The sequence below is a fragment of the Ursus maritimus genome, unplaced genomic scaffold (assembly GCF_017311325.1).
Source record: "Ursus maritimus isolate PB19 unplaced genomic scaffold, ASM1731132v1 scaffold_35, whole genome shotgun sequence".
In the NCBI taxonomy this organism is placed as follows: Eukaryota; Metazoa; Chordata; class Mammalia; order Carnivora; family Ursidae; genus Ursus; species Ursus maritimus.
Window position 1 is genome coordinate 24,131,086 of NW_024426119.1, and position 26,097 is coordinate 24,157,182.

A 26,097-nucleotide genomic window follows, 5' to 3' on the forward strand; every position below is an offset into this window, starting at 1 on the left:
CTCTGAATGTTTTTGACTTAAGATATAGATATATATCTCTATATTTTTTATAGCAGTTTTAGTAACAGAACTTGAGGGAAAAAAATTATGACTGCAGTAAATGAAGTGGATTTTAGTCTAAGGATTGATTCTCAAAGGACACTGGGGTGACCATACGGCTAACTGCAGAGATGAAAGAAATAACATTTGAGGAGACAAGACATGTATCTTTGGTTTGTCATTGTGACCTTAGGCAAGTCTCCTATCCTGTCTGGGCTTTTGTTTTCTCTTCATTATCAAGACACCTAGTCATGGCATTACAGAAAATACTAATTTTTACTACTAATTTAAGAATAATTGGTTAAGGGGCTCCTGGGTGGCACAGCGGTTAAGCGTCTGCCTTCGGCTCAGGGCGTGATCCCGGTGTTATGGGATCGAGCCCCACATCAGGCTCTTCCGCTATGAGCCTGCTTCTTCCTCTCCCACTCCCCCTGCTTGTGTTCCCTCTCTCGCTGGCTGTCTCTATCTCTGTCGAATAAATAAATAAAATCTTTAAAAAAAAAAAAAGAATAATTGGTTAATATGTATTTTTATGGTGAACGGGATCAGAATAATGCCACTCCAAAATATGCCATTTAACATAGGATTATTTTGAGCTGAAGGCAATCAAGAAACAGCAGACACAGGAGGAGCTCTCTACCCTCCCTCCATCTGCCTAAAAGCAGAGCATACATTTTCCCTTCTCTTTGGGAAGGTGTCTCTCCTCCCCTCTCCCACACCAAGAGATGACTCATCACTAGAGCCCTCACTGACTGGAGTCTGCATAAACAAAACTTACTAAAATAACCCTTACCTTCCATTGGTTTTCCCCCGTATACTCATGTTCCCACTACTTACCACCCCTAGAAGCCCAAACTGCTTTCCTCCGTCTAATCATTTCTCATTCTCCTTTGTCTAGTCATCATCCTTCATTAAAATGGTATAAGTCCCCAGACCCAACCACTTCATCGGATTTTACTGCTTTTCTGTGAAGCCCCCTTGTGCATGTAAAATAAACCTTTTCTCCTGTTAATCTATCTTTCGTCAGTTTAACCTTGAGGGCCCAAGTTACTAAACCTAAGAGGGTAGAGAAAAAGTTTTTCCTACCTTATAACGGTAATTTATGTGAGTTCTATGCCTCACTTTCCTCAACTATAAATTGAGGATAATAATGGAACTCACTGGAAAGGTTTGTTTTGAGGGTTTTATAAGAATGCAATAATTATTACTCATTAATTATAACTGTTAATTTCAAAATTTAACAAATGTTAAAAATGGCAAAGTATAGATAATTGTCATTGAGGGAGAAGGGGAAATTTTAATCCTACTTTGATCCTTCCATCACAATTAATTCTTCCTAATCAGAAATTCAAATGTAAAAGTGAAACAATAATTATATTAGAGATCTTAGAAAATAAAATCATCATGGTAACAATAAAAATAGTAGATGGCCTGAATAAAAGAAGAGGAATTGAAGAACAAATTAGTGAGCAAGATAAAGCTGAGGGAAAGTAGATATTAAGAACAAGATTACAATTATTTCAACTACAACAAAAATGAGGGATTTATATTTCAAAACTTGTAAGATGCAACCATAATGATAGTCAGAAAACATTTTCTAACCTTCAATGAACATAAGAAAACAAGAAATAATGGAAATAAATGAAGTATGCATATAGCACAAGAAGCAAGAAATAGAGAAATTAGAAGAAATGAATTAAAAGATAAAAACAGAATTTACTGAACTGGGGGGGAAAGAGCAGATACGGTTAAAAAAATTACACACTGGTTATTTGATAAAAACAATAATACAGAAAAAATTTGAGTGCTATTATGTAACATCAATATGAGAAATAAGAGACTACTACAGATTCATAAAGATTTAAAAAATTTTTAATATAGACAAAGGTGGTTTTTCTAAGAAAATATAAATTTCTAAAGATTGACAGAAGAGAAACAGAAAAAGTAGTCAGAAATTATCTCCTTAACAAGGCTCAGAAAATGTTGAGTTAGTTCTGCCAGACCTTAATGAAAAATGATCCTTTGCTTTTATAAATGGTTCTAACAGTACAAACTGGAAAGACTTTCTGATGTGGGAAACAAAGTCAAAAGAAAAATTAAATTTCCTTACTCGTCACAGTCCATTGACAAGTCCAGGCAGAGTGACATTCCTCTAGAAACTCAGCTGCCTCAATGTTGACACTTTGCTAAGGGCAAAAGGCAATCTTTGCCTGACCCCCCAGGATCCCGTAAACCACTTCAAATAAAAATTCCTTTGGAAATTTCCTTTATCTCTGAACCCCCCCAAGATATTTGTTAGCAATCATCCCCCAAGCTTATGACCCACTGATACACATCTGAAGGGTCTCATGACTAAGGTTTTATTGGACAGTAATATATTACCTTTCCCTAATAAGAGCTACCCCCCCCCCAAGATCCTGGAAACCTTGCTTCCAAAATTCCTTAGAGACTTACACTATCCTTAACCCCCTCCCAACTTGAAGGTATATAATCGCCACCCCTCACAGCCCCAATGCAGCTCTTTCTGCCCACAGGTCCTGTCCCTGTGCTTTAATAAAACCACCTTCTGCCCCAAAGATGCATCAAGAATTCTTTCTTGGCCGTTGGCTTCGAACCCTAACATCTTTCCTGTATCACTTTCCATCTCATTTTAGGAGGCCAGAATAACCCAGATGCTAGAACAATGATAGCCCTCAAAAGTAAAATACAGGCTATTATCACTTGTGAAAACAGAGAAAAACTAAATAAAATATTGGTAATTTTAATCCAACACACATTATTTAATATTTGTAACCAAAGAGAGTTTATTCCAGGAATATAAAGATAGTACCAGGAAATCTCTTGATTAAACACACTATTCCAACAAAATAAAAGGGGAAAACTCTATAATTCCATGATCCTCTCAAAATATGCCAAAAAAAAAAAGATTCAATAACCATGACTAATTTTTTTTAATAAAATTTAAAATTATAAAAAAAAAAAGCCATGGACATACTAGAAAAGAAAGTAATGTCCTACATTTAATAAAGGCTATTTATCAGAAATAATAAACATCTTATCTGATGACAAAATTTTAGAAGCTACCCCACCAAAATCAGAATAAAGACAAGGGTGATATCATTCAACACTGTACTATAATGCATGAAGTACAAAATGTCTACACAACAAAATACATCATCAAATTAAAGGGAAAGTGCTAGACTGGGAACAATATATAATATATACAAAACAACAAATGGTTTATATCCAAAACTACCATTCATACCAAAAATAAATACATAGAGTTCCTAAAAACTAACAAGAAATAGACAATATAATAGCATCTTTTTTTTTTGCAGGGCCATTTGGCAGGAACTATCAAAATTTTAAATATTTATTAACTTTGACCCTGATTCCATTTCCATTAATGAGCTTAAAGAAATATCATCAAAAATGCTCAGAGATACATGTACAAAGATGTTTACTGAAGCACTGTTTATGAAAGTGAAAAATTGGAAACTTAAATGTACAGTGTAGTTGAGTGGTTAAATAAATAATGGTATTCATACTATGAAATACTCTCAGCCCTAAAAAACAATGATATAAATCTGTATAGACTGAAATGCCAGGACCTCTGAGAAATATTGTTAAGCGAAAAAAGTAAGTAACAGAAAAATAAATATGATTTCACTTTTATGACTATAATACCATTTTTATAAAAAACGGTAATAATGATATAAAGATACAGTTATACTATAAAGATAAAATGATATTACAATAATGTGAGCCCTATGGATAACTTCTAAGAAGGGAGTAAGAATTGGCAGCATAGGATAGCAATCAGAGACTATAATGAGGAAAGATCTGTGGAATTTTCAAGTTTTAATGAATACATTTTTAAATAATCCAAATCTTTCATATTAAGAATGCAATTCATGCAGCATCATTATTCATAGAACCAAAAGGTGGAAACAACCCAAATGTCCATCACCCAGTGAACAGATAAACAAAATGTGGTTCATCATACAATGGGATATTGTTCAAGCGTAAAAAGGAATGACATACTGATAACATGTTACAACATAGATGAACCTTGAAAACATTACATTAAGTGAAAGAAGCCAGTCACAAAAAAACCACATATTATATGATACCATTTATTTGAAATTTCCAGAATAAGCAAATCTATAGAGATAGAAAGTACATTAGTGGTTGCTTAGGTGGGGTAGGGGAGGGTGGGGTGGGAGTGGTGGCGATGGTTTAAGGGATACAGAGTTCCTTGGGGGATGATGAAAATGTTCTAACTTTGATTATGGCAATAGCTGTACAATTCTGTGAATATACTAAAAACCACTTAATTGTAAACTTTAAACAGGCGAACTGTATGGTATGTGACTTACATATCAACAAAGCTGTTACCAAAAAAAAATAATCCAACAATTTAAAAGTTCATTCCAAAGAGAAGAAAAAGAGAAGACACACCACTCTTAAGAATGCAAAGAAAGCTAGAGCAGTGGAATTTGAGTAGTCATACAGTACAGGGAGTATGCAAGATTGAAATGAGAAAAAAAAAATTAGAGCTTTTATTTCTATTTGACATTTATATAAAAGAATAAAAAGACATTAAGCTTTCTGAAATTTTTAATACTATTGACTAGGGGCCTTACTCGGATGATCATGTGCCCTGTGAAGTCGAAGAGGCATTCTAAAGAAACAGTAGGAATTCCAAAGAAGACAGTCTGGCCGTAGGGCCCTTATGCATTTTTTTTTCCCCTCAGCATATTGCAACACATGACCAGTTAGGTAGGCTTACAGATACACTATCTAGATTTAACTGAACTCTTTCCCACTAAAATGAGTAAGTGGCTGAAACATTGCCTGAAACTTATTACTATATTTCATGCACAAGTGAAAAACAAAAAAATGGCAGAGCGCAATTATCTGACCACTATTATGATCTCTTCTGCGGCTAGCACAGAATGATAAATATTAACAATAAATATCTGTTGCATGACTGAATATTGTAAAATTCATAAAAGGCAAGAAACAACTCTAAGGAAACCTAGTAAACAATTTTTCACTTTTAGTACATGTTACCACTATTCCCCTTCTCCCACACAGTAATTATAGAAATACTAAGCATTATGATTAAATCATAAGAAAAAGAAACACAGAAGAAATTTATACATGGATATGGGCCAGATTATTTTCACATAACGAATTTATGAATTTTATTTAAAGCATGTCTTTCACAATGTGCCCTAATTCATTCAAGTATGTAAGGGCAACAGTACCTCCCAAGGACCTCCAGAGAATATACGGATATCCAGAGACCTGCACAAGTAGTCTAAAGCCCTGCTTGTCTCCATATCCAAAAATTATGTTTCTTCCAGGTAACTAAAGACCCACTGTTTGATTCCTTAAGAGCGAAAAAAGCATTTGCAAGTTTTAGTAAGTTGTAATATTATCAACCGTCACATGACTGTGAAAAACCAGGAAGTAGGGAGAGCTTGAAGACTTAATGTTAGAGAAAAAAATTAACAGGGAAAAAGTAAAAATTAGAAACAGCAAAGGGGGAGAGAACCCAACCTTAGAAAAGCTGCACGGCTAATATGTAGCAGGTTAGAGACTTCATGCTATGAGATTTCCCTCCTATGTCAGAACTAAGTATTTCTACAAAGTATCTGCAAGATGCCCTCAAATGAAAAGATCCTCCACTAGGTATCACTAAAGTTATTCTGTAGCTACTTACTGGCCGCAGATTAACTCCCAAAGTGAAATGCATAGATTTTATGGTTTAAAGAGATGCAGAGACCAAGGGGGTTTTGTTTGGGTTTGGATTTTGGTGTGTTTGTTTTCAATGAGTATTTTAGAAAGGGGACTTTAAAAAGCACCACCAACTGGCAGACAAGACAAAGAAAGAAGGGGTTCAAAGTTAATCTGGGCACTTCTGCTAAAGCCCAGCAGAAACAGTGTACCACCTTCAGCACCAATCGGAAAAGACGTATCTGCACGGATGAAGAAAAGCACTCAACCCCTGGTAGGAATCAAGGTGTAAAGTGTTTGCGGTGTGGTCTTTCTCGCAAGCGCAGCCATGCGCCCTTATAAAATCCCAAGGATTCTGTCCACTCCCGGGAGCAAAAGAAGCACCCAGCGAAGAGCCAGAAGTCCTGGACACTACCTTAACCTAGCCTACCTAGGCGATCCCAAAGCGCGGCATCTCCTCTCCCCCACCTGGGATGTTCTGCCACTTGGACTCGACGCATGGCAGGGCCCTCCGTAGCCATATTTCGCTAGATCCTTCTTTGCTTCGCAGTTTCAACTGGCGAAACAGAGAGCTCCCAAGGTAATCACGAGACATCTGCGGCAGGAGCCTTTTCTTCCGGGCGACAGCAGCCCTCACCCTGCGGAAATCCTGCCGCTTTGCTGAGGTGGCTGCCTCCAGTCGGCCCCGCCTCTGGCTCCTCCTCCCTGGGGCTCCAGGGCCTGGTGCCCTCCTAGCAGCTGTCAGGTACAGCCACCGTGCTGCTCAGAGGGCACTGGGACCCGCTGGGGCCCCTGCGCGTGTGAAGAAGCTAAGGAAGTTTATTTTCTGCGCCCTGGGACATAAGTCTGAGAACACAATTATAGCCTGGCGCCTCAGGTTGCTTTTTTCCTTTCTTTTTTTTTTTTTTTCTTTTTTTTCTTTTTTTAGTTAGGGTGTTTCTTTTTTTCTTTCGTGACCAGCAGCTACACCCCCAAATAACACTAAATTGTTTAGTTATTGCCTTAAGGGCAGTATAAAATTGATGCAGCTTTTGATTTAAACATATTTGTTTATTTCCAGAATGGAGGCTTCAATGGGCCTTCCCAGAACACAATTAATAGTGAAAAGAAGAAAATACATGTCTTTCAAACTACAAGAATCCTTTGCATCCAGTTCAATCCCTTCATTTTTCAGCTACCTAGACAAGTCCCAAATGCCCTACGAAAAAAGCACACCATTCCCATCCCATCATTCTAGTATATTTGTTTTCTTTCCTTCAGGGTTCTCATAACTTCTGCATATTTCTTTTCTTTAATATTGTCTGTTTCACCATCTCCACCATCACTACCACTACAAAGTAAGCAAGTTGAGGGTAGGAACTGTGTATCTAGGCAGCATCTAGCAGATTATTAATAGGTAAGATGAACTGAATGAACAAATGAAAGCTGAAGTGACTTCCTAAGGTCACACTGTTAATTGGTAGTAAAACTTAAATTGTCAATTGAGCACTGTCAGTGCTGTGTTAGTTCACAGGGGAATCATGGGATGATTAATGCAAAACATAAAGAACTTACAGATTTCAGTAAAGGAAACAAACAAAGACAAATTTGGAAGTACAATATAATTGTGTCTGCTCCCTACTTTGCCTCCACACCATACATCGTTCTGAAAAGTAGGTGGTTCATTTCATAAACCTAGGGATGAATGGGCACCATTTTGGGTGACAATAAAAACAAATAAGCATTAGAGATACCAAAATGGCAAACAACAATGATATTGCTAAAAGTGTGTAACTGCATTTTTACAAGAGACATTTTTACAAGGTCAATGTCAGTGTAAGGAATGAAAACTTCCAGCATGCCTAATCATCCTCCCCCCCCCCCACATTCCTAGTATGGCAATTTTAGAGATAAAAGAGGTAATGCAGTATAGACCATTCTGAAGGATCAACATGAGTAGTTGATTGAGTTAAAGGTGATACTGTTTATTAAGTACTTTGTAGGCACCATGCGTTTACATCATTTTATTTAAACTGAAGAGACTGAGGCAGATTAAAAGGAGCACTAACTAGGCTAGGCCATTAGTCTATATGGTGGAAACGTAAGGAGATGATGCAAATTGTATTTATCAGAACCCCTCTCAAGAAGGAGTGGGTATTAAATGTTGGTGGAAATAACATTTCCATAAGCCACTTAGGTTGGTTGGTAAGATCAAGGGATATGCTCTAACAACAGATAGTCATCAATTTGCCTTTGAAGGAGAGAAACCTTCTCTGAGTGAAGTATATAACTTAGGCTACAGCCAAAGTTGAGGTATTTATCACCATCCCCCTCCACCCCACCCCCACACCACACCTTCCTTACAGTTGTGGCAGTAGCTGCATTTCTCGTTTCTCTACAACCACGGCTGCTGTTGGGCAGTCCATCTTAACTTTTACTAAATCCAGTTGATGTTTTTTTTTAAGTAAGCTCTATGCCTAATGTGAGGCTTGAACTCAAAAGCCTGAGAATTAAGAGTTTCATGCTCTACCAACTGAGCCAGCCAGGCACCCCAGGCCCCTCATTAATTTTAATTAACCCCCCTGAATACACCATGAGTTTCCTGTCCAGATCTTAACTAATAAAAGGAGTCCTCCTTTTTTGCCTTCTAATATATGGTGTTCAGCCTCTCTAAATAAATGTTGTAAAAAAAATTAAATAAATAAATAAATAAATAAATAAATAAAGATAATCAATCTGAAGGGATGTCAAATTATGAGCCTATTTGGCATAACTATATGTCTCAACCCAGACAAGTAAGGGATCATGAATGCTAGAGTTTACTTAAACACATCAAATTTTTATTGAGCATTTTCTATAGGCAAAGCACATGCTTAGTTTCAGGGTAAGATAGTTGTGTCTTCAAGGAGCTTTCAGCTTAATAAAGAATATAAAATAACCATAATACAGAGTAAGAAAGCTATCAAAAATATACTTTTAAAGGGTAAAAGTCTATTGGGAATTATATGTCAATTATTTTTGACAAAGGTGCCAAGACAATTCAACACAGAATGGATCATCTTTTCAACAAAGCTAGAACAATTTGATATCCATATGCAGAATAAAATAAACCTCCACATTTACCTCATGCTATACACAAAAATTAAACTTGAAATTAAACTCTTAAATGTAAGAGTTTAAACTATGTAAAACTTCTAGATGAAAACATAAAAAAAAATCTTAGTGCCCTTGCTTTTGGCAAATATTCCTTAAATACAACATAAAAAGCACAAAAAGCTCTTACAACTCAATGGTAATAAGACAACAAATAACCCAATTTAAAAATGGGCACAAGAATTGAAAAGATACTTCACCAAAGAAGATACATGGATGACAAATAAGCACATGAAAAGATATCCAAAATTCGTCATTAAGGAAATGCAAATTGAAAACAAAATGATGGGGCGCCTGGGTGGCACAGCGGTTAAGCGCCTGCCTTCGGCTCAGGGCGTGATCCTGGCGTTATGGGATCGAGCCCCACATCAGGCTCCTCCGCTATGAGCCTGCTTCTTCCTCTCCCACTCCCCCTGCTTGTGTTCCCTCTCTCGCTGGCTGTCTCTATCTCTGTCGAATAAATAAATAAAATCTTTTAAAAAAAAAAAAACAAAACAAAACAAAATGATATACCACTATACTTCTGCTAGAGTGGTTTCAAATTAAAACAACTGACCATATTGTGTGTTGACAAGGATGTGGAGCAACTAGAACTCTTATACACTGCTGGTAGATATGAGAAATGGCAAAACCACTTAAAGAAACAATTTGAGAGTTTCTTTAAAAGTTAAGCGCACACCTACCAACCATTCCATTGCTAGGTATTTATCCATATTCATATCTATTACCACATAACAATATCACCACAAACAGCAATATAAAACAATACACATTGATTACTTCACAGTTTCTATGGTTCAGAAGTCAGGGTATGGCTTAGCTGGGTCCTCTGTTGTAGGGTCTCACAAGGTCTTATCTGAGGTTCAACTGGGGAAGGATTCATTCCTAAGATCACCTGACTATTAGCAGTAATCAGTTTGTGGGTTGTCAGGGTGAAGGCCACAGTTTCTTGCTGGCTATTGGCCAGATGTGACCCTCAGCTCATTGCCACATGATCCTTCATAACATGGCCACTTGCTTTCTCAAAGCAACTAGGGAGATAGAGTCTCTCCCAGCAAAATGAGTTTACAATCTTGTGTGATGTAATTATGTTCACATAATCACATATATCACCTTTGCTGTATCTTATTGGTCAGAAGCAAGCCACATCTATTTGTCAATTACACCTCACTAAAACTCTGAGAAACAAACTGAGGGCTTGGGGGGGGGGGATGGGATAGGCTGGCGATGGGTAGTAAGGAGGGCACGTATTGCATGGTGCACTGGGTGTTATACGCAACTAATGAATCATCGAACTTTACATTAAAAAAATTAAAAATTAAAAAAATTAAAAAATTTAAAAAAAGAATGGCCAAAATAAAAAAAATCGTGCTGTTTTTGCAATATTCTAAATGTATAATATTAATGGCATGCTTAGGTAAATCATGGTGCACTGGTACACTTAATGAAGGGATTGCTACACAACCGTTAAAATAATCATTGCCAAGAACATATTGCATATATTGTCCTATGCTGTTACATAACTAAGTGCAAAAATAATCCGAAATTATATCTGTGCTACAACTATATAAAATTTGACTCAAGTGGACAGAACTGGAAGTTTATATGGAAAGTGCTGTTTAAAACCCAGTTGCCCCCTGTATTTCATTTTCATTTTTCATTTTGAATTCTGCTAATGATTTTGTGCAACAATAATGCATATTTTAAAAACCAGTCGTTACCTGTTACGTTAATTTTAGTTAAGGGCAGTAAAGGTCAGTTTATAATTCGGTGAAAAACTGAGTAAGATTTTAGGTGCCTCGATGGATGCTTAACTGGTTTGGGATAGCCACAGCATCGTTTTGCCGACTACAAATAAAACAATCATTATGTGTAAACCGTGCTGCTGAAAAGGTCTGCAAACATCACAGGAACACCCACCACAATGTGTGGGCAAAATGCACATAGATAATCAAGGCAGAAATACTACTACCTGTCAAATAGGACGGGCATGTCAGCCTTTTCTCCGCGAAAGGCTTCTGATCCTACGGTGCCTCTTAATTTCACCAGGATGAGATGGTTCCAGAGTCCCAGGCAAGGGAAGAGACTGTTCCCTTGCCCAGGAGGCTGGAAACTGCTCAGTGTGAGCGCAAGGTTTCCAAGGCCGTTCAGCAGAGATCCTCAGCACTAGAGTCCCCAGTTGCTAGGTTTAGTTGCTAAGGCACCAACCGACTCGCAGGAAGTGGGGGCAGTGCACTCCCTTTTGGCGTCGTAGCGAGCCCTCTCGATACGCAGCGCATTCGTTCCGGGAGGAAACATTCAGCTCCTCTAAGACCGACGGGAAGGCGAGGAGAAGCTGGGAGTGACGCCTCTGAGTCGTGGAGGATTGTGGGAGGAGGTTGTCTCCAGTTTCTCCTCCCTCTCTCCCCCCCGTCCCGGCCAAGATGTCTGACATGGAGGATGATTTCATGTGCGATGATGAGGAGGACTACGACCTGGTGAGGCGGAGGGGACGGAACTCTGGGGTTAAGGGTGGTGCCTGGCTTTAGGGGCTGGGACAAGGGCGACCGCGGCCTCTCCCCGTAGAACATGTGCTTCTTCCAGTCTCTCCCGGTGCAGTGACAGGACGGGTTTATCTCCTCCTCCTTCACGCACCGGGCCGGGCCCTGCTTCTCCAGAATGGGGGAGGGGAGGGTAAAGGAGGCAGCGAAGGGGGTCCCGAGCATTGCGCTCCAAGTCTGAGCGCCTCCTCCGTTTACATGGACACCCCTGGCCTCCGGCGTCCGGTTTTCGGTGCCTCCTACCTCCCCCCACCGCGCGAGCCGCCTCGGGGATCGTGCAGCGGTCTAGGCCCTGACTCTGCCCTTTCGGGCCCAGCTTTCTGGTCCCCTCTTCATCACCCTGGAACTGAGCGAGTGCGAAATGCTGAGAGAAGGGTCTGAAAACTGGGGGGCCTTACTGCTCCCAGGCCTGACCGCGAAACGCCGCTTGTAGGTCTCCTGGAAACAGCTTAATAATAAGTCTTGTCCAGGGTCGGTTTTGGTTTAAGGTAAAGGTGCAACGGAGCATTCAGGGCAAGGATAGCTGTTAAAAAAAGTAGTTAAACTACTTGTTTTGAGAAAAGCTGGGGAGGAGGTTTTGCTTTTTTGTTTGTTTTGGTGTGGGGGGTGGGGATAAGGGGATTGACCCAGTGGATTTCTTTTTTGACTTAGAGATTTCCTAGTATTCAAAGTTAAAAATATCGACAGTATATAAATGAACGAATTTATGTAGCTGAACGGTGATCTGTAAAGATTCAAGGTTGAACTTAAACGGATTTACAGGTTTTCAAAAAAAATTAACTACCATTTCAGGTTGCTATTCAGAAACAATAACTGTGCGGACTAAGAAAAATTATCCGGCCCAAGAATTAGCATCAACTTTCCTTTTTTCTTTTTTTTTTTATTTGGGGGGCGTTTTTGTGGCTGTTTCTTGTATATTATAGTGATCATGCATTATCATCAAGTTATGAAGTAGATGCTTAGGGATATTTGGCTCATCTTTTATGTTTTAAGTGCCAGATATTTTTGAGACATTAATATATCGTCTTGAATTCGTGTAAAACTTCTTTGTATGGTCGTTTACAATTAATCTTTCTATTTTAAATGAAGGCACATTTGCAAAAGGTAGAGGGAAGTGCTTGCTCTTACCTGAAAATCATAGTAGAGGTTTTGATAATTCTTTTTTTTTTTTGGTTTTGATAATTCTTAAAGCTGAATGTAGAGTTTTGTTAATAATGATTTCTGCTTTACATTTTAGTTTGTGCAGATCAAGCCAGTTGTAGGCAGTGCATTGAGAATGTATTACTTGTGATATGTGCGTTTTTATGTATTGCATGTTTATTTGTATTACAGGTATTTTCATAACTGTGGAAGTGTCTCTCTTAAAAATGTCTGTATTTTTGATTCTTGTTTTTAAATGTTTCTGCTTATCTTTCCTAAGCAGTAGTTTATTGAGTGCATGACTTAGCACTGTGATAAACTTGAAGATCATCATTGAGAATGTAATATAGGAGTGGCAATGAGAATTTTGTTTTCCCATAAAGTACTCAATTTTTGCAAGAACTTTAATTAAACATGCATTGTTTAACTTGGCTAGGTTTTTCCAGCCTTGTAGAGCCTACGCTACATGTACAATATAAAGTTGAATATATAGTTGTTTTGACTTTTTCTTCTTAACCAAAAAGAGTAAGATTTTACACTATTACATAATTAAATGAAATCTTCCCTCCAGCATTCTGTTAAATAGTCCTCCCTCCTGCCCTCCCCATATCTGTCCTATGTAGACACCATTCTGGATTCCCAACCAGATATCAAGTAGCGAAAGCTTTTTTTACTATGAGTTAGTCTTTTGATGGCATAAAATTTATTTAGCAATTTATTTTTTGGTTTGTTAATTTTCTTAAACCACTATATGTATTAAAAAAAAAAGATGAGGGGGCGCCTTGCTGGCTCAGTTGGTAGAGCATAGGACTCTTGACCTTGGGGTTCGAGCCCCACATTAGGTATAGAGATTACTTAAAAATAAAATCTTTAAAAAAAAGATTAAGAGGGCTGGTTGCCATTTCATGCTTACATGTTGTTAGAAGAGAAGTTGAGTGTTTTTCCATAGTTGTTTGCCTAGGACTTGTTTCTTGGCATTAAAGAGTCAAAAGAATTGACTTGCTGTTTTAAGGAAAATTAATAAACATTTTTTTTTAATAAACATACTGTTTGTTGGAAAATTTGCAATTTCATTTTAGTCAAAATATTAGCTAAAGCCAGTATTTCTGACCACAGATATATTCAGCATATCTTTTCTAGGTTGTCTATTGATAAATTTTAATACCCTAAATCACTTTTTGTACTTGCCCAATCTAGTGGAAATAGGTAGTACCATCAGGAAAAGTAAAAATCTGTTTCTAAAACTATACTGTTTTTATATAAGAAAGTAATTAATGGTTTGTGCCCAAGATCTAGAAGAAAAGAGAACCAACTTGATTTTAAAAAGAAGAAACAAACGTGAAAGAAATTTAATTTGCTCGAGCACTTACTTCTAAGACCTATTTTATTTTTTTATTAGGAGCAGAAGCAGGCGGGTTTTTTTTTCTTTTTTTTAAAACTAGGCTCCACACCCAGCATGGAGCCCCACATGGGGCTTGAACTCACAACTCTGAGACCTAGACCTGAGCTGAGATGAAGAGTCAGCAGCCCAACTGACTGAGCCACCCAGGTGCCCCAGAAGCAGGCATTTTCTAAGCATAGGAATTTATGTAGCAGTAAATGGAGAAGTAGGAGATGGTACTGGTAAATGTCTTGATTATTTGCTGGTCTGATAATACTAAGTAATAACTGTACTACCATTCATTAAGTTAATAAGGCTATTGATATGTTAACTGTATTGTAATTCCATAGTCCAGCCATTGTAGCATGAAGTTGCTTAGTACTTCGAATAATCTTTTAAGAAAGGACTTAAGACAGACTGACTTCATTCCAAAAATTATTCTTTAGTAGATCCCGTGATAGGTAGGGCATGGTATATTTGAATTTTTTTTTTTTAAGATTTTATTTTATTTATTTGACAGAGAGACAGCCAGCAAGAGAGGGAACACAAGCAGGGGGAGTGGGAGAGGAAGAAGCAGGCTCCCAGCAGAGCAGGGAGCCTGATGCGGGGCTCGATCCCAGGGCTCTGGGATCACGCCCTGAGCCGAAGGCAGGCGCTTAACGACTGAGCCACCCAGGCGCCCCTGTATATTTGAATTTAAATGTATTGCTAGGAAAAAAATTGTCAAAAAGGTAGAGTAATTCTACTTGGTTAAATATATTAAAGCTGTGAACCTCATATTCCCCTAGTCAACCTCATAGTTGTGATTAGTGAATGAATGCTTACTAGTTTTGGGGTTTTTTTTGGTCTTAATATATTGCAGTTTTAATCCTCTAAATATTTACTTCTTTTTTATCTGCATTTTTGCGGGGGAGAGATGAGTTTTAGCTATAGGATATCTTACAGAATCTCTCATTTGTCACCATTTTAACAAGATTAGCAAATAATGGCTTGAACTTTACTTTCTTGTGTTATAACGAATCCTAGAACATAGTTTAGCAAATGAAAAAATAACATTTCTGTTTTTTAAAAAATATTTTTGAATGACTACAAAAAGAAGTGGGGTAATACAGAACAAGGGCAAAAGAATAGCTCTAGGAATTTGTATATTTAGTATAAGGGCTGTCACTTATCATTCATTGTGCATATAAGGAGTTTGGAAATTTTAGGTTATTACCCTCAGAGACTGTTGTGCCAGTAACTTAACTATTTGACAGAATTTGGGGGACCTTTATAGATTTTCAAACAATATACTGTTTATGGTCTGGGCCAGTGTTTTCTATGCTGCACACACATTTGGAATTCTGCATGTACTCTTCGTAAAGATGAAATTTGATTCTATACCTGAGGCTTTTAAAAGAAACTTAACATGTTTAATCATAAATAATTGGCAACAACTCCAAATTATCCATAGTAGGAGAATACTAATACTATTAGTACTAATAAGGTAATGACGGATAAATTATGGTATATCCATGTGATGGAATGCTATGTTGGCATTTCAAACCATGCACTAAACAATATTCAGTGATATGAAAAACTTTTGATAAATTGTATTGGGTCAGGACTCTTGGGCATAGGAGACAGGAATATTGTCAAACTAGCTTAAACTAAGAGGAGTATGTGTTGGCACACATCACCAGGAAGTATCAGTATGGCTGGATTCATGGCTCAGATGATGGTGGTGGGTATTTTTCTGTTTTCTCTCTCTTCCTAGTCTGCTTTCCTCACTGTATTGGCATAATTGCCTTCATATTACATCACAAGATGTAATGCAGCATCTTCCTGGTATTATAACCCCAAAGGCAAAAGGGCGTTCTTGCTAGCTCTAACAGCAAAGCCCTCGGAAGGACTTTTACTGACCCAGCTGAGGTCTGTGTAGGCTTCTGTGAACAACTGTAGAAAGGGAGATGGATTGCTTGCCTTCCTCTGTGGGTAAGGGCACTGTAATTGAAAACCCTCATGTGGGAGAGGAAGGGTTTATCACCAATGCTATGCACACAGTGAACACATATACACTATAAATGTGTAATGTGTATTACAGTTTTACTGGGTGGGAATAAAATTTATTTTGTTAAGTGAGAAAATATGGAAAAAATGTCTGGAAGATTTGAAAAGTGTGAGGAAAACTAAAATTTGTTTATTTCTGCAAACCTTTCACAGTGAACCCGTATTACTTTTGTTGCTGAGGTGAGAAGGGGCAGATTCTAGGGTACAAATGATGTATAAAAATCTTACTTGGATGAGAGGCTAAACAATGATTTTGTCATGCTCAACATTTTTTAGACTTCTTCTTACAAATTGTCTTCAGAGAACCTGTAGCATGTACCTTATCACACATGCACATAGTTCAAAAACAAAATATAAAAAGTTTTCTTTCCATTCTCGTTCCCCATTTGTCCAGTTTGCATTCTTCCCCATACGTAATCAAATACACGTTAATATCCCCCTCTTTGTTTTTAAACCGGGATATAGCCTATTATATGTATATTGTTCTAAACTTTGTTTTTTAATGTGCCTTTGAGATTATTCCATGTAAGTATGCAAAAAGCTCACTTCTTTTTACAGCAGCATTGATTGTATGGATGTGCCATATACTTTATATAACCAGTTCTCTCTTGATAAGCATTTGGCCTGTTTTCTTTTGCTATTATAAACAATGTGCAGCTGCTTTTTTTTTTTTTTAACTTCAGTGGTAGGTTTTATCTTCTTTTGTGGATGTCAAAAACTATATTCTGAGACAGGTTTGATAAATAAGTTGGGCCATCGAACTGGCTGATACTCTTTTAGGTTAGAAACATCTAGTGAAGTTTTTCTTCGGAATTTCAGAAACATTACTTAATAATCCGTGTCAGTGGAATAACTTTACTAGCTATTGAAATTACTACTTCAAAGATAAGTATTGGTTTGGAATATAATTTTCAATGCATTTCTAAAAAGTCCTGTTGCATTACCTCATAGGTGTACTCTGTGTAATGAAATTGGAGAGGTTCAAACAAGAATAACTAAAATGATAAGTAACGGGAGACAGCTCTTCCATGCTAAGAGTAAGATAAATTTAAGACTTTTTGCCCCTATAAACTATGAATTAATAATTAATAAGCAATAAACTGTGAATATCCAGCAGTGTGAATTTTTACTTGTATCTTTTATCTCAAACACTTGGACTTCAGTGGGAATTAGAAAGTTCCTAGGGTTCAACCCCCCACATTTGATAAGAGAGAAACTAAAGGATCATGTCTGAGTGTCTTACTTAAATTTACAGGACAAATTAGTGGGAGAGTCAAAAGGATATCCCAGGTCTAATGACGTTTATGATTTCCCTCTTTGGAAGATTTAATTTAAAGACAAAGTTTAGGGGGCGCCTGGGTGGCACAGCGGTTAAGCATCTGCCTTCGGCTCAGGGTGTGATCCTGGTGTTGTGGGATCGAGCCCCACATCAGGCTCCTCCGCTATGAGCCTGCTTCTTCCTCTCCCACTCCCCCTGCTTGTGTTCCCTCTCTCGCTGGCTGTCTCTATCTCTGTCAAATAAATAAATAAAATCTTAAAAAAAAAAAAAAAGACAAAGTTTAGGACAAATAAAAGAGTGTTCTGATTTACACTGTAAATGAATTAAGACCCATTAACTTAAGTGAAATTTTAGAAACTTAGGACAACTTTATGAATGGCTAAACCACAAATGACTACCTAGGACTTGTATTGTATCTAGTCCTTAAGGATAATGAGACTTGCCCTTTGCCTCTCTGTGCCCGACATCTAGTAAGCTGTCAGGACATGGTCAAGGCTTGGCAAGCATTGTTAATGGTGAGTCTTGTGTTGTAGAGCACATTTCAAAGACCTCTGTTGACAAGGGACACAGGAGTAAGTAGAAACTATGAAACTGACCCTGTTTAGCAGTAGGTGCATTCCAACATAGAGTCAGTATTGCCCTTGGCTGTTGTATTCTTGTATGTTATTTTGGAACATTCATCCACTTTTCGTTTCAATTAAACAAACATTTGTTGAGCAGTTTGCATTATACCAGACACTGGGGATGCCAAAATGAGGAAGAGAAAGTTCCTGGTTTTTGAGATCTAAGCACCTCATAGTAGTGAGGTGAGGAGAGGTAGGAACAAAACACTCAACAAGCCTCCATGTTAAAGAGATGCATGTCATATAGAAGTGTGACTAAGGAGAAAATTACTTTTGCTAAGTAGAGTTGGAGGAAGAACCACGAGGTAAGCCTTGATGAATACATTTTCCAGGACTGTTAGGGCTGGGAAGCATCATAGGAGAAAAGTGGGAAGTTTGTTAAGAGGGGAGGTAATTTAGAATTTCTAGCCGAGAGAACAGTTAATTCCAAGACAAAGATTTTGAATTGTGTGGCACATTTGGGGAAGAAAGAATAGATTTGGGTGTGTGCATGGGTCACATTGCTTTGGGAAGTGTAGTACACGTTGTTATATAAGTAGGTGGAGCTTACGAACTTCAGTAGGTTTTTTAATCCTTTTAACAATGTTCATGTGCTTTTCATATGTTGCTTAATTTTTTTTGTTTTTTAAAGCATTATTAATATATTGAAATATCAGTTTCTCTTTTTAAAAGCATTTTCTTTAAACATTTACAAAGTATAGTTCTAGCCTTCTCTGACATAAAGGAATTGAGTTCAACAATATTTATTTAGTACTTTCTGTAGTCTCTATTCTTTTTTTTTTTTTTTTTTAAAGATTTTATTTATTTATGTGACAGAGAGACAGCCAGCGAGAGAGGGAACACAGCAGGGGGAGTGGGAGAGGAAGAAGCAGGCTCCCAGCGGAGGAGTCTGACGTGGGACTCGATCCCGGAACGCCAGGATCACGCCCTGAGCCGAAGGCAGACGCTTAAAACGACTGCGCTACCCAGGCGCCCCTGTAGTCTCTATTCTGATTAACAATGCTGTTTGTAACCAAGTCATCAGTAGTTATTAGAGATAACTTTTTAAAAAAGATTTATTTATTTATTTGAGAGTGAGGGAGAGGGAGCGTGGCGGGGGGGGGAGCAGAGGGAAAGGGAAAGAGAGAATCTCAAGCCGACTTGGTGCTGAGTGTGGACCTGACGCAGGGCTCGTGACCTGAGCTGAAACCAGGAGGAGGCCACTTAACTAACCGAGCCACCCAGGCACCCCACTCATTACAGATACCTTATATTTCCCTTTATCCTGTACCCATGTGGTGGGTCCTTTTTATTTTACATCCCGAACATCACTTGACATCTCCTATACTTACTCTATTTCCTTCCTTTTCTCCCTGTTCTACTACTTGGAATCAAAGTTCCATCATCTTTTAGCCAGACAGTTGTAAGATTATCCAGCGGGCTGCTTCATTATTACCAGAGTACTCTTCCTAAAACACAGTCTGATTATTTCTGTAAAAAATTAGTGGTTCCACCTGATCTAAGCTCCTACTATTGCCCTGTTCCTCTGTCTGATACTAGTTTATCTCTTATCATTTCTTTATACACATCCTGTGCTTCAGCCCAGTCTGACTGTTCGTGCTTCTTTGAATTATGCAGTACCATTTGAAGCTTCCATGCCTTTGCACACGTTAACTGCTTTGTTTCAAATGCCTTTCCTTATCCGCAGGCAACTCCTATTCATATTTTTAGACCCGCTTCAGGTAACTTTTCCTTCCTCTCCTTTTTTTGAGCTGCTAGTGTACCTTATATGTGTCTTTATTGTGTTAGAGCATTGCCGTTTCATTTGCATCTCTGTCTCTGACCATGAATAGCTTGAGGGGAAGGATTTAATTTGCCTTTTCGTGAGCAACACTTCATTGCTGGTACATGCTAAAGATCATTATCATTGAGTATCTAAATAGGTATCTAACAGTAGCTATCTAAACAACAGAATTATTCTAAAGACTTCTCAAAATATCCATGTAGTAACGGAAGAATAGTTACTGTAGTACACAGCTTGTCTTGATTCATTGAACTGCGTATGACAGGTTAGTGATGTCACAGAGGCTGGTTCAAACCCTCTGAATATGCTGTTGCAGATCATAACAAGGGACTGCCTAATTATAAGAATGCCAGTCAGTAACATCAGTTCTTACGTATTTATACATTTTCGCAATACCATTTAAGAATTGAATTGCAGTTATGCAAAAATTGTTATACATTCCACTTCTTCATCTATATGCAGTTGACCTTTGAACAACACAAAGATTAGGAGCACCACTACCCCCAGTTGAAAATCCATGTATAACTTTTTATTCCCAAAATTTGAACTATTTTTATTTGTATTTATTCCCCAAAATTTAAACTAATAACCCACTGTTGACCAAAAGACTCACTGATAACAAAACAGCCAGTTAACACATATTTCATACATTATATGTATTAAATTCTGTATTCTTACAATAAAGTAAACAAAAAAAATGTTATTAAGAAAATCATAGTGAGAAAATAGATTTACCGTACTGTACTGTATTTATCTGGGAAAAAAATCCACGTGTAAGTGGAGCCATGCAGTTTAAACTCATGTTGTTCAAGGGTCAGCTGTAATATGAAAAACCAGAAGAATATATTCACTAGTGTTGAGTACTTGATTAAGTTTTATCTTGATCATTGTGATTTGGAGGAGTTATAACACATAAAGTTTAGAAATTTTAGTCTGGAACCAATCAGAAGTTGTAGATAGCCAGTCTTGTACTATAAGAAGCATTCAGTGATTGAATGATGAGGAACCGTGTTAGACATGGTAGAAAATGTAAAGGTTCCTGTCTTCAACAATGTTATAATCAACTCAGTCATTTCTGGGTATTTGAGATTTTAATTTTTTAAGTATTACTTTCTCTATTTCCCTCTACTCACTCATATCCTGGCCTAGTTGTTTTATTATAATCTGTTAAAGGCCAAGAAACCAAAAATAAGTGGACTTTGAGTGAGAATCCAAATTCTTAGACTTTGTGATAGATACAAATTTAAAAAAAATACATTTCCAGGGTCAGGGATGTATTCTGAAGATTTGAGTTGCAGAAAAATCATTTTCTGGTTAGTTAGCTGGTCCTGTGTGTTATGTAACAGTTAGCTAGAGAAGAACTGATCTCCAAAGGTGTAGAGTAGGTTTTATAGCTGTGATGCTTTACTCCCAAGTCTTCTCTGAGGAGGTGACACTATGCAGTAGTTAACCGGATTGGGGGGGAGGGGAGAGTTTTGGCCACTTGTGTGGTAAGGTCAGGTACAGCAGAATGACTCAGGAAGAACTTAATTAAGAGACATGATTAGAAGTATAGTCAGGAGTAAGGTTTTGATTATTTTTGAAATTAATTTTAAGAGCAATATGAAACCATTTTTGAGAAAAGGAATGTGCTAATTTACATTTTATGAAGATTATTCTGGCTGCTTACTACAAGAAGGTTGGAATTTGAAGGTTAAAAATGACAATGGGAAGTCTGTGGAAAGATGAAATAGCTTGGTAGACTAGGGGGGTGGCAAAGGAGAGGGAGGAAAGTGCATGAATTTGAGATTTATGTTGAAGTTAGAATCAATAAGGACTTTTTATGTTGCAACAGTGTGACTGCTTTTAGTTCTTTAGTTACCTCCCATGATGCTGTTTTGTATCTACTGTTCTCTTTCCCCTCCTATTTCCTCTAGCAGGCAAACCCCCATTTAGCTTTGAAAACCTAGTTCAGAAGCCTTCACTATCACAGCATTATTTGATATATAATTAGCTTGTTTATTAAGTTTTTATTAATTGCTTTTCTGGTTTGATCAGTTGTAGTCAAACCTAGTTTACAGGGTCAAGAAGTGAATGATTGATTATGAAATTTATTACCCAGAATTTGATCTCATCCCGAAGAGAAGTGTTGCAAAGGATTTTCATGTTAAACATAACAGAATTCCCAATCACATCCGGAAGACTGCATCCATGCTTCATGTCCTTACACAGGAAATAATTGTCCTCTAGAGGGTGCACATTACAAAGCCTCTGTGGTCAGATAAAACTGGTTCTACTAATACCAAACATCCCCCTCCCATCTGCTGGTCACAGGAAAAATTCATCTTGTATTCATGTATTTTTGAGCTAACACTGCACTCACTATACTTTTTTTCATTCTTCGAGTACAGATTTTTCATGAATATCTCTAAAAAAAATTTTAAGTATTTGGATTTAGAAATAACTCTGTAATACTGTTCTTGTCTTTCTGTGTTTACTTCGAGATACTGTTCTTGATTTGACATAAGCTTGCCTTTTGCAATGACTTGTAGCTGATGGAAATAATTTTGTGTCTTCCTAAAATAATGATTTTCATTATACTAACCTATGTGTATTTTATAATTCTCATCATTAAATTGAATATCTTGGAACTATTTTAAGCTCATTTGTACTACTCCACAAAATAGTTATTTTATTCCAGTTTTTCCTTTCTACTATTGCTTCAGTACTAAGAACTGAATTTTTGTGGTGAAAGTCAAATAAAATATAAATTCCTTTGCTCTTAGTTTCATTTGTTATAAAGCTAGTTAAAGTGCATTGATATAATAATAGCTACTGGGTAATATGGAATGCACATAAAGCTAATATTCTTATTAACATATAATTATATTTAGCGATAAACTAGTCTGCCATATATAGATTATCATCCTAGGTAGTCAGGCCATATTAGAACAATGAAATTTAGACTTAAGGAGTAGAGAAATTTAAATTACAGAACTTAAGATGAAAAATTCACAGTTATGTAGTAATTAGCATTTATGGTGATTTTTCTTAGGTTCTGTGACCAACAAAAGGTTAACCACTGCAGAATTGGGGGTCATTAACCAATATTATTTTTTGGCATTTTGCATTTCTGTTAATTCAGTGGAAATTGTAGTTTTGATCTGAAAGAACAAAATGATTCTATTCTCCCCACTTGATTTTGGCTTTTCACTTGTTTTTTAAATAATGATTAAGTATCAGTGGTGTTTTACCTATATGTGCAAGGTTGTTTTGTATAAATGTATAGTTTTTCCATCTTAACAGTATTCACTTTTTACAGGGCAATGTGTTGAATTCTTTTTCATTTTAGTATCTCTTTCTAACACACAGGAATACTCTGAAGATAGTAACTCCGAGCCAAATGTGGATTTGGAAAATCAGTACTATAATTCCAAAGCGCTAAAAGAAGATGACCCAAAAGCAGCATTAAGCAGTTTTCAAAAGGTTCTTTTTTTTTTTTTTTTTTTTTTTTTTTTTTTTTTCTGATTGATTCTGTGTCTTAAAGTCTGTTTTTTCAAATGATGGCTCAGAATTTTATCTCAGAAATGGGTTTTGGATACTGAGTGATAATCCTGTAAATAAGTTTGCATTTTGCAGTACAAGCAGATCTTTTAAAAGGGATAGCCTATTGCTTTTTTCTTTTTTTCTTTTTTTTTTTTTTTTTTAAGATTTCATTTATTTGACACGATAGAGACAGCCAGCGAGAGAGGGAACACAAGCAGGGGGGGTGGGAGAGGAAGAAGCAGGCTCACAGCAGAAGAGCCCGATGTGGGGCTCGATCCCAGATCGCTGGGATCACGCCCTGAGCCGAAGGCAGACGCCCAGCCGCTGTGCCACCCAGGCGCCCCCCTATTGCTTTTTTCTAATCAGGCTATTTATAAAGCAGGGCCATTGTCCTGAAGAGCTAGTATGGTTCTGCCAGAAGGAAACCAACATGATCATCGTAGGTATTATCCCTGCAGTTTTGTTCCTTCTTTGGAGGACAGATCACACAGGTGTGGTTCCACATTAAATAATGTGATTTCTTGACCGATAAATTTTGGATTATTCTTACCAGCAGATTATTCAGAGGGGAAAAGGGGACTTTTAAAAAATGGCATTGAGAAATGGTGGAGTTCTTGGGGAAATGTTCATCGTGCATATGATGTAAAATTAATTAAAAACAGACATTGGTGTCATTAGAAAATAACATTAGCATTAAGTTAGATTAAAAATGTCTTCTGTTTTTTAGGTTTTGGAACTTGAAGGTGAAAAAGGAGAATGGGGATTTAAAGCACTGAAGCAAATGATTAAGATTAACTTCAAGTTGGTAAGATTTGTTCTGAGGGGAATTAAACTAATAATGAAATAAATTCTGTGGGTAAAAACCTCATGGCAACAAAATGCCATTCTGTCTACCTCTTTAAAATAATTCTGTTGATATATTTCTATACTTAGCCTACTTTTTATTTGTGACTACAGTAATACCAAGTAAAAAAAAAATCTGCATAGGAATCAAACTTTCCTGGTTAAGAAAACTTATCCTATAGATACATAGACAGTATCTGGCTGCATTATTAACAGAATGATTTTTCCACAAACTGTTAGTGCTTATTTTGGAGTTTAAAAATTCTACTTTATATGTCAAGGAATTCCACTTCCACTGATAAGAACCAAAACTAGCATCGTTCTTGACTCCCCTCTTTGTCTCTCTCCCCTCAAATAATCCATTGGTAAATCCAGATGTTTTTAAATATCTTTAAAATATATCTAGTATCTGCTGCTTAACCATTTTTATTTCTGCTACTCTGGTCCAAGCCAACATTCGTTTCTCATCTGGATTATTTCTGTAGCTTAATGGTATCCTTACTTCTATCCTTGCCTTATTTACAGTCTGTTCTTCACAAGTAGCAGAGTGATCCTTTAGTTTTTGTTTTTAGAGTGATCCTTCTAAAATATGTCAGATTATGTCATTCCTTTGCTCTAAATCTTCTAATGGTTGCTACCTTCCTTAATAAAATCCAAATCCTTATCATGGCCTGGGAGGCCCTATAGCAACTTACCCTTTGCTGCCTTTCTGATATTATTTTCTGTTCTCTCCTTTACTGGGTCCCTTGCTGTCCTCATGTCATCCTAAGCATGCTCCTACTTGTAAATAGTTGTATTTGCTGTTTTCCTCTGCCCCAGATTCTCCTCTCAGATAGCCACATGGCTTTTTTCCTCATTTGATCAGATCTCTGTTCAGTGTCACCATATATCAGGATGGCCTTCCTCTGACTGCCTTATATAAAATCACATCCTTCCCGTCATCACTTACATTCATCTTAACCCTGGTATTTTTCTTCTTTTGACTCTATCACCACTTAATCTGTTAACTTACGTATTGCCTTTCTGCTGCCCTCATCCTCATGGATTGTAAGCTCCATGAGAGCAGGACTTTGTTTTATTCACTGTTACATTCCTATCATCTGTAATAGTGGCTGGCATTCAGTAGGTTCTCAGATATGTTGTTGAATGAAGTCATAGATAAGTTGGGATTGTCATGACGTTGTACTCATAGAATTGCTAGTCTTCAAGAGTGCAGGCTAGAGGTGGAGGGGAAAATAAATGGTTAGATGAGAGGACTAGGGACAGATACGAACCTTAAAATCACTAAGGATAGAGGAATTTTCGAGAAAAAGATAAAGTGGAGCTTAGGTAGCAGAGGTAAGCAGTTGCTTCTATGGCAGATGGAGGGATAGCTGGCAGTCTATCTCTATAGTTTTCATATGTTTCCTCCCTTTCCCTGTTAACCTCTTATCCCATCTATTTGAAATTGAACTCCCTGAATTGACTGTTACCTTTGTCCAGTTAATATCTACTAATCTTTCATCCTGTTCTTGACGTATTCTCACTCTGGCATCCTCACTTACCTTCACAAGGAGGGGCCCTCATAACATCTACAAAAACTATCCACAAAATATTTTAGCTCATTCTTCCCCCCAAAAATATCAAGACTATTCAAAACATGTTAAACGTTAATAAGCATATTGCATATTGCATTTAAATACAGTTAAAGAAGGAAAAATGTCTATCTTGAATTTACCTTTTCCAGTTCTGCTCTGTTATTCTCAAAAAGTATCTCTGTTGCACAAAGAAAGCCCTTGTGCTTTCTTTCCATTTATTATTTGTGAAAATACTAAACACACACACATACTATATTTAAATTAATAGCTTAGAAGGATATGGGAGAAGCATCAGGTATCTCAAGGGACAGAGATTTTGACTAAACAATTTTAGTGACATTAGAAGCCCAATGTTCAACTCTTAAGATTCTATGATTTGAAATAATATCAAGAGACTCTAGAAAACTGCTATCTTAACATACTGGCATTGGTTTAGTTTTT

At 37.2% G+C, this 26,097-nt stretch overlaps 2 protein-coding genes across 6 annotated transcripts in view; one reads left to right on the forward strand and one right to left on the reverse strand.

Annotated features, from left to right (window-relative positions):
- Positions 1–11,033, reverse strand: part of GALK2 (galactokinase 2) — a 105,181-nt gene extending 94,148 nt beyond the window's left edge. Inside the window, exon 1 of one of the 3 annotated variants that reach the window (XM_008705944.2) lies at positions 10,889–11,033. In XM_008705944.2, coding sequence (XP_008704166.2) covers positions 10,889–10,908 — 20 coding nt within the window. In that variant the 5' untranslated portion in view covers positions 10,909–11,033. Of the gene's footprint in view, positions 1–6,214; positions 6,436–10,888 lie in introns of those variants that run through there. The other 2 variants (XM_008705943.2, XM_008705945.2) reach the window with 2 other exon arrangements.
- A 139-nt stretch (positions 11,034–11,172) lies between these two features.
- The window catches only part of COPS2 (COP9 signalosome subunit 2), a 30,558-nt gene continuing 15,633 nt past the window's right edge, over positions 11,173–26,097 (forward strand). Inside the window, exons 1-3 of one of the 3 annotated variants that reach the window (XM_008705937.2) lie at positions 11,173–11,393; positions 23,063–23,176; positions 23,964–24,041. In XM_008705937.2, the coding sequence (XP_008704159.1) occupies positions 11,340–11,393; positions 23,063–23,176; positions 23,964–24,041 (246 nt within the window). In that variant the 5' untranslated portion in view covers positions 11,173–11,339. Of the gene's footprint in view, positions 11,394–16,977; positions 17,064–23,062; positions 23,177–23,963; positions 24,042–26,097 lie in introns of those variants that run through there. The other 2 variants (XM_008705938.2, XM_008705939.2) reach the window with 2 other exon arrangements.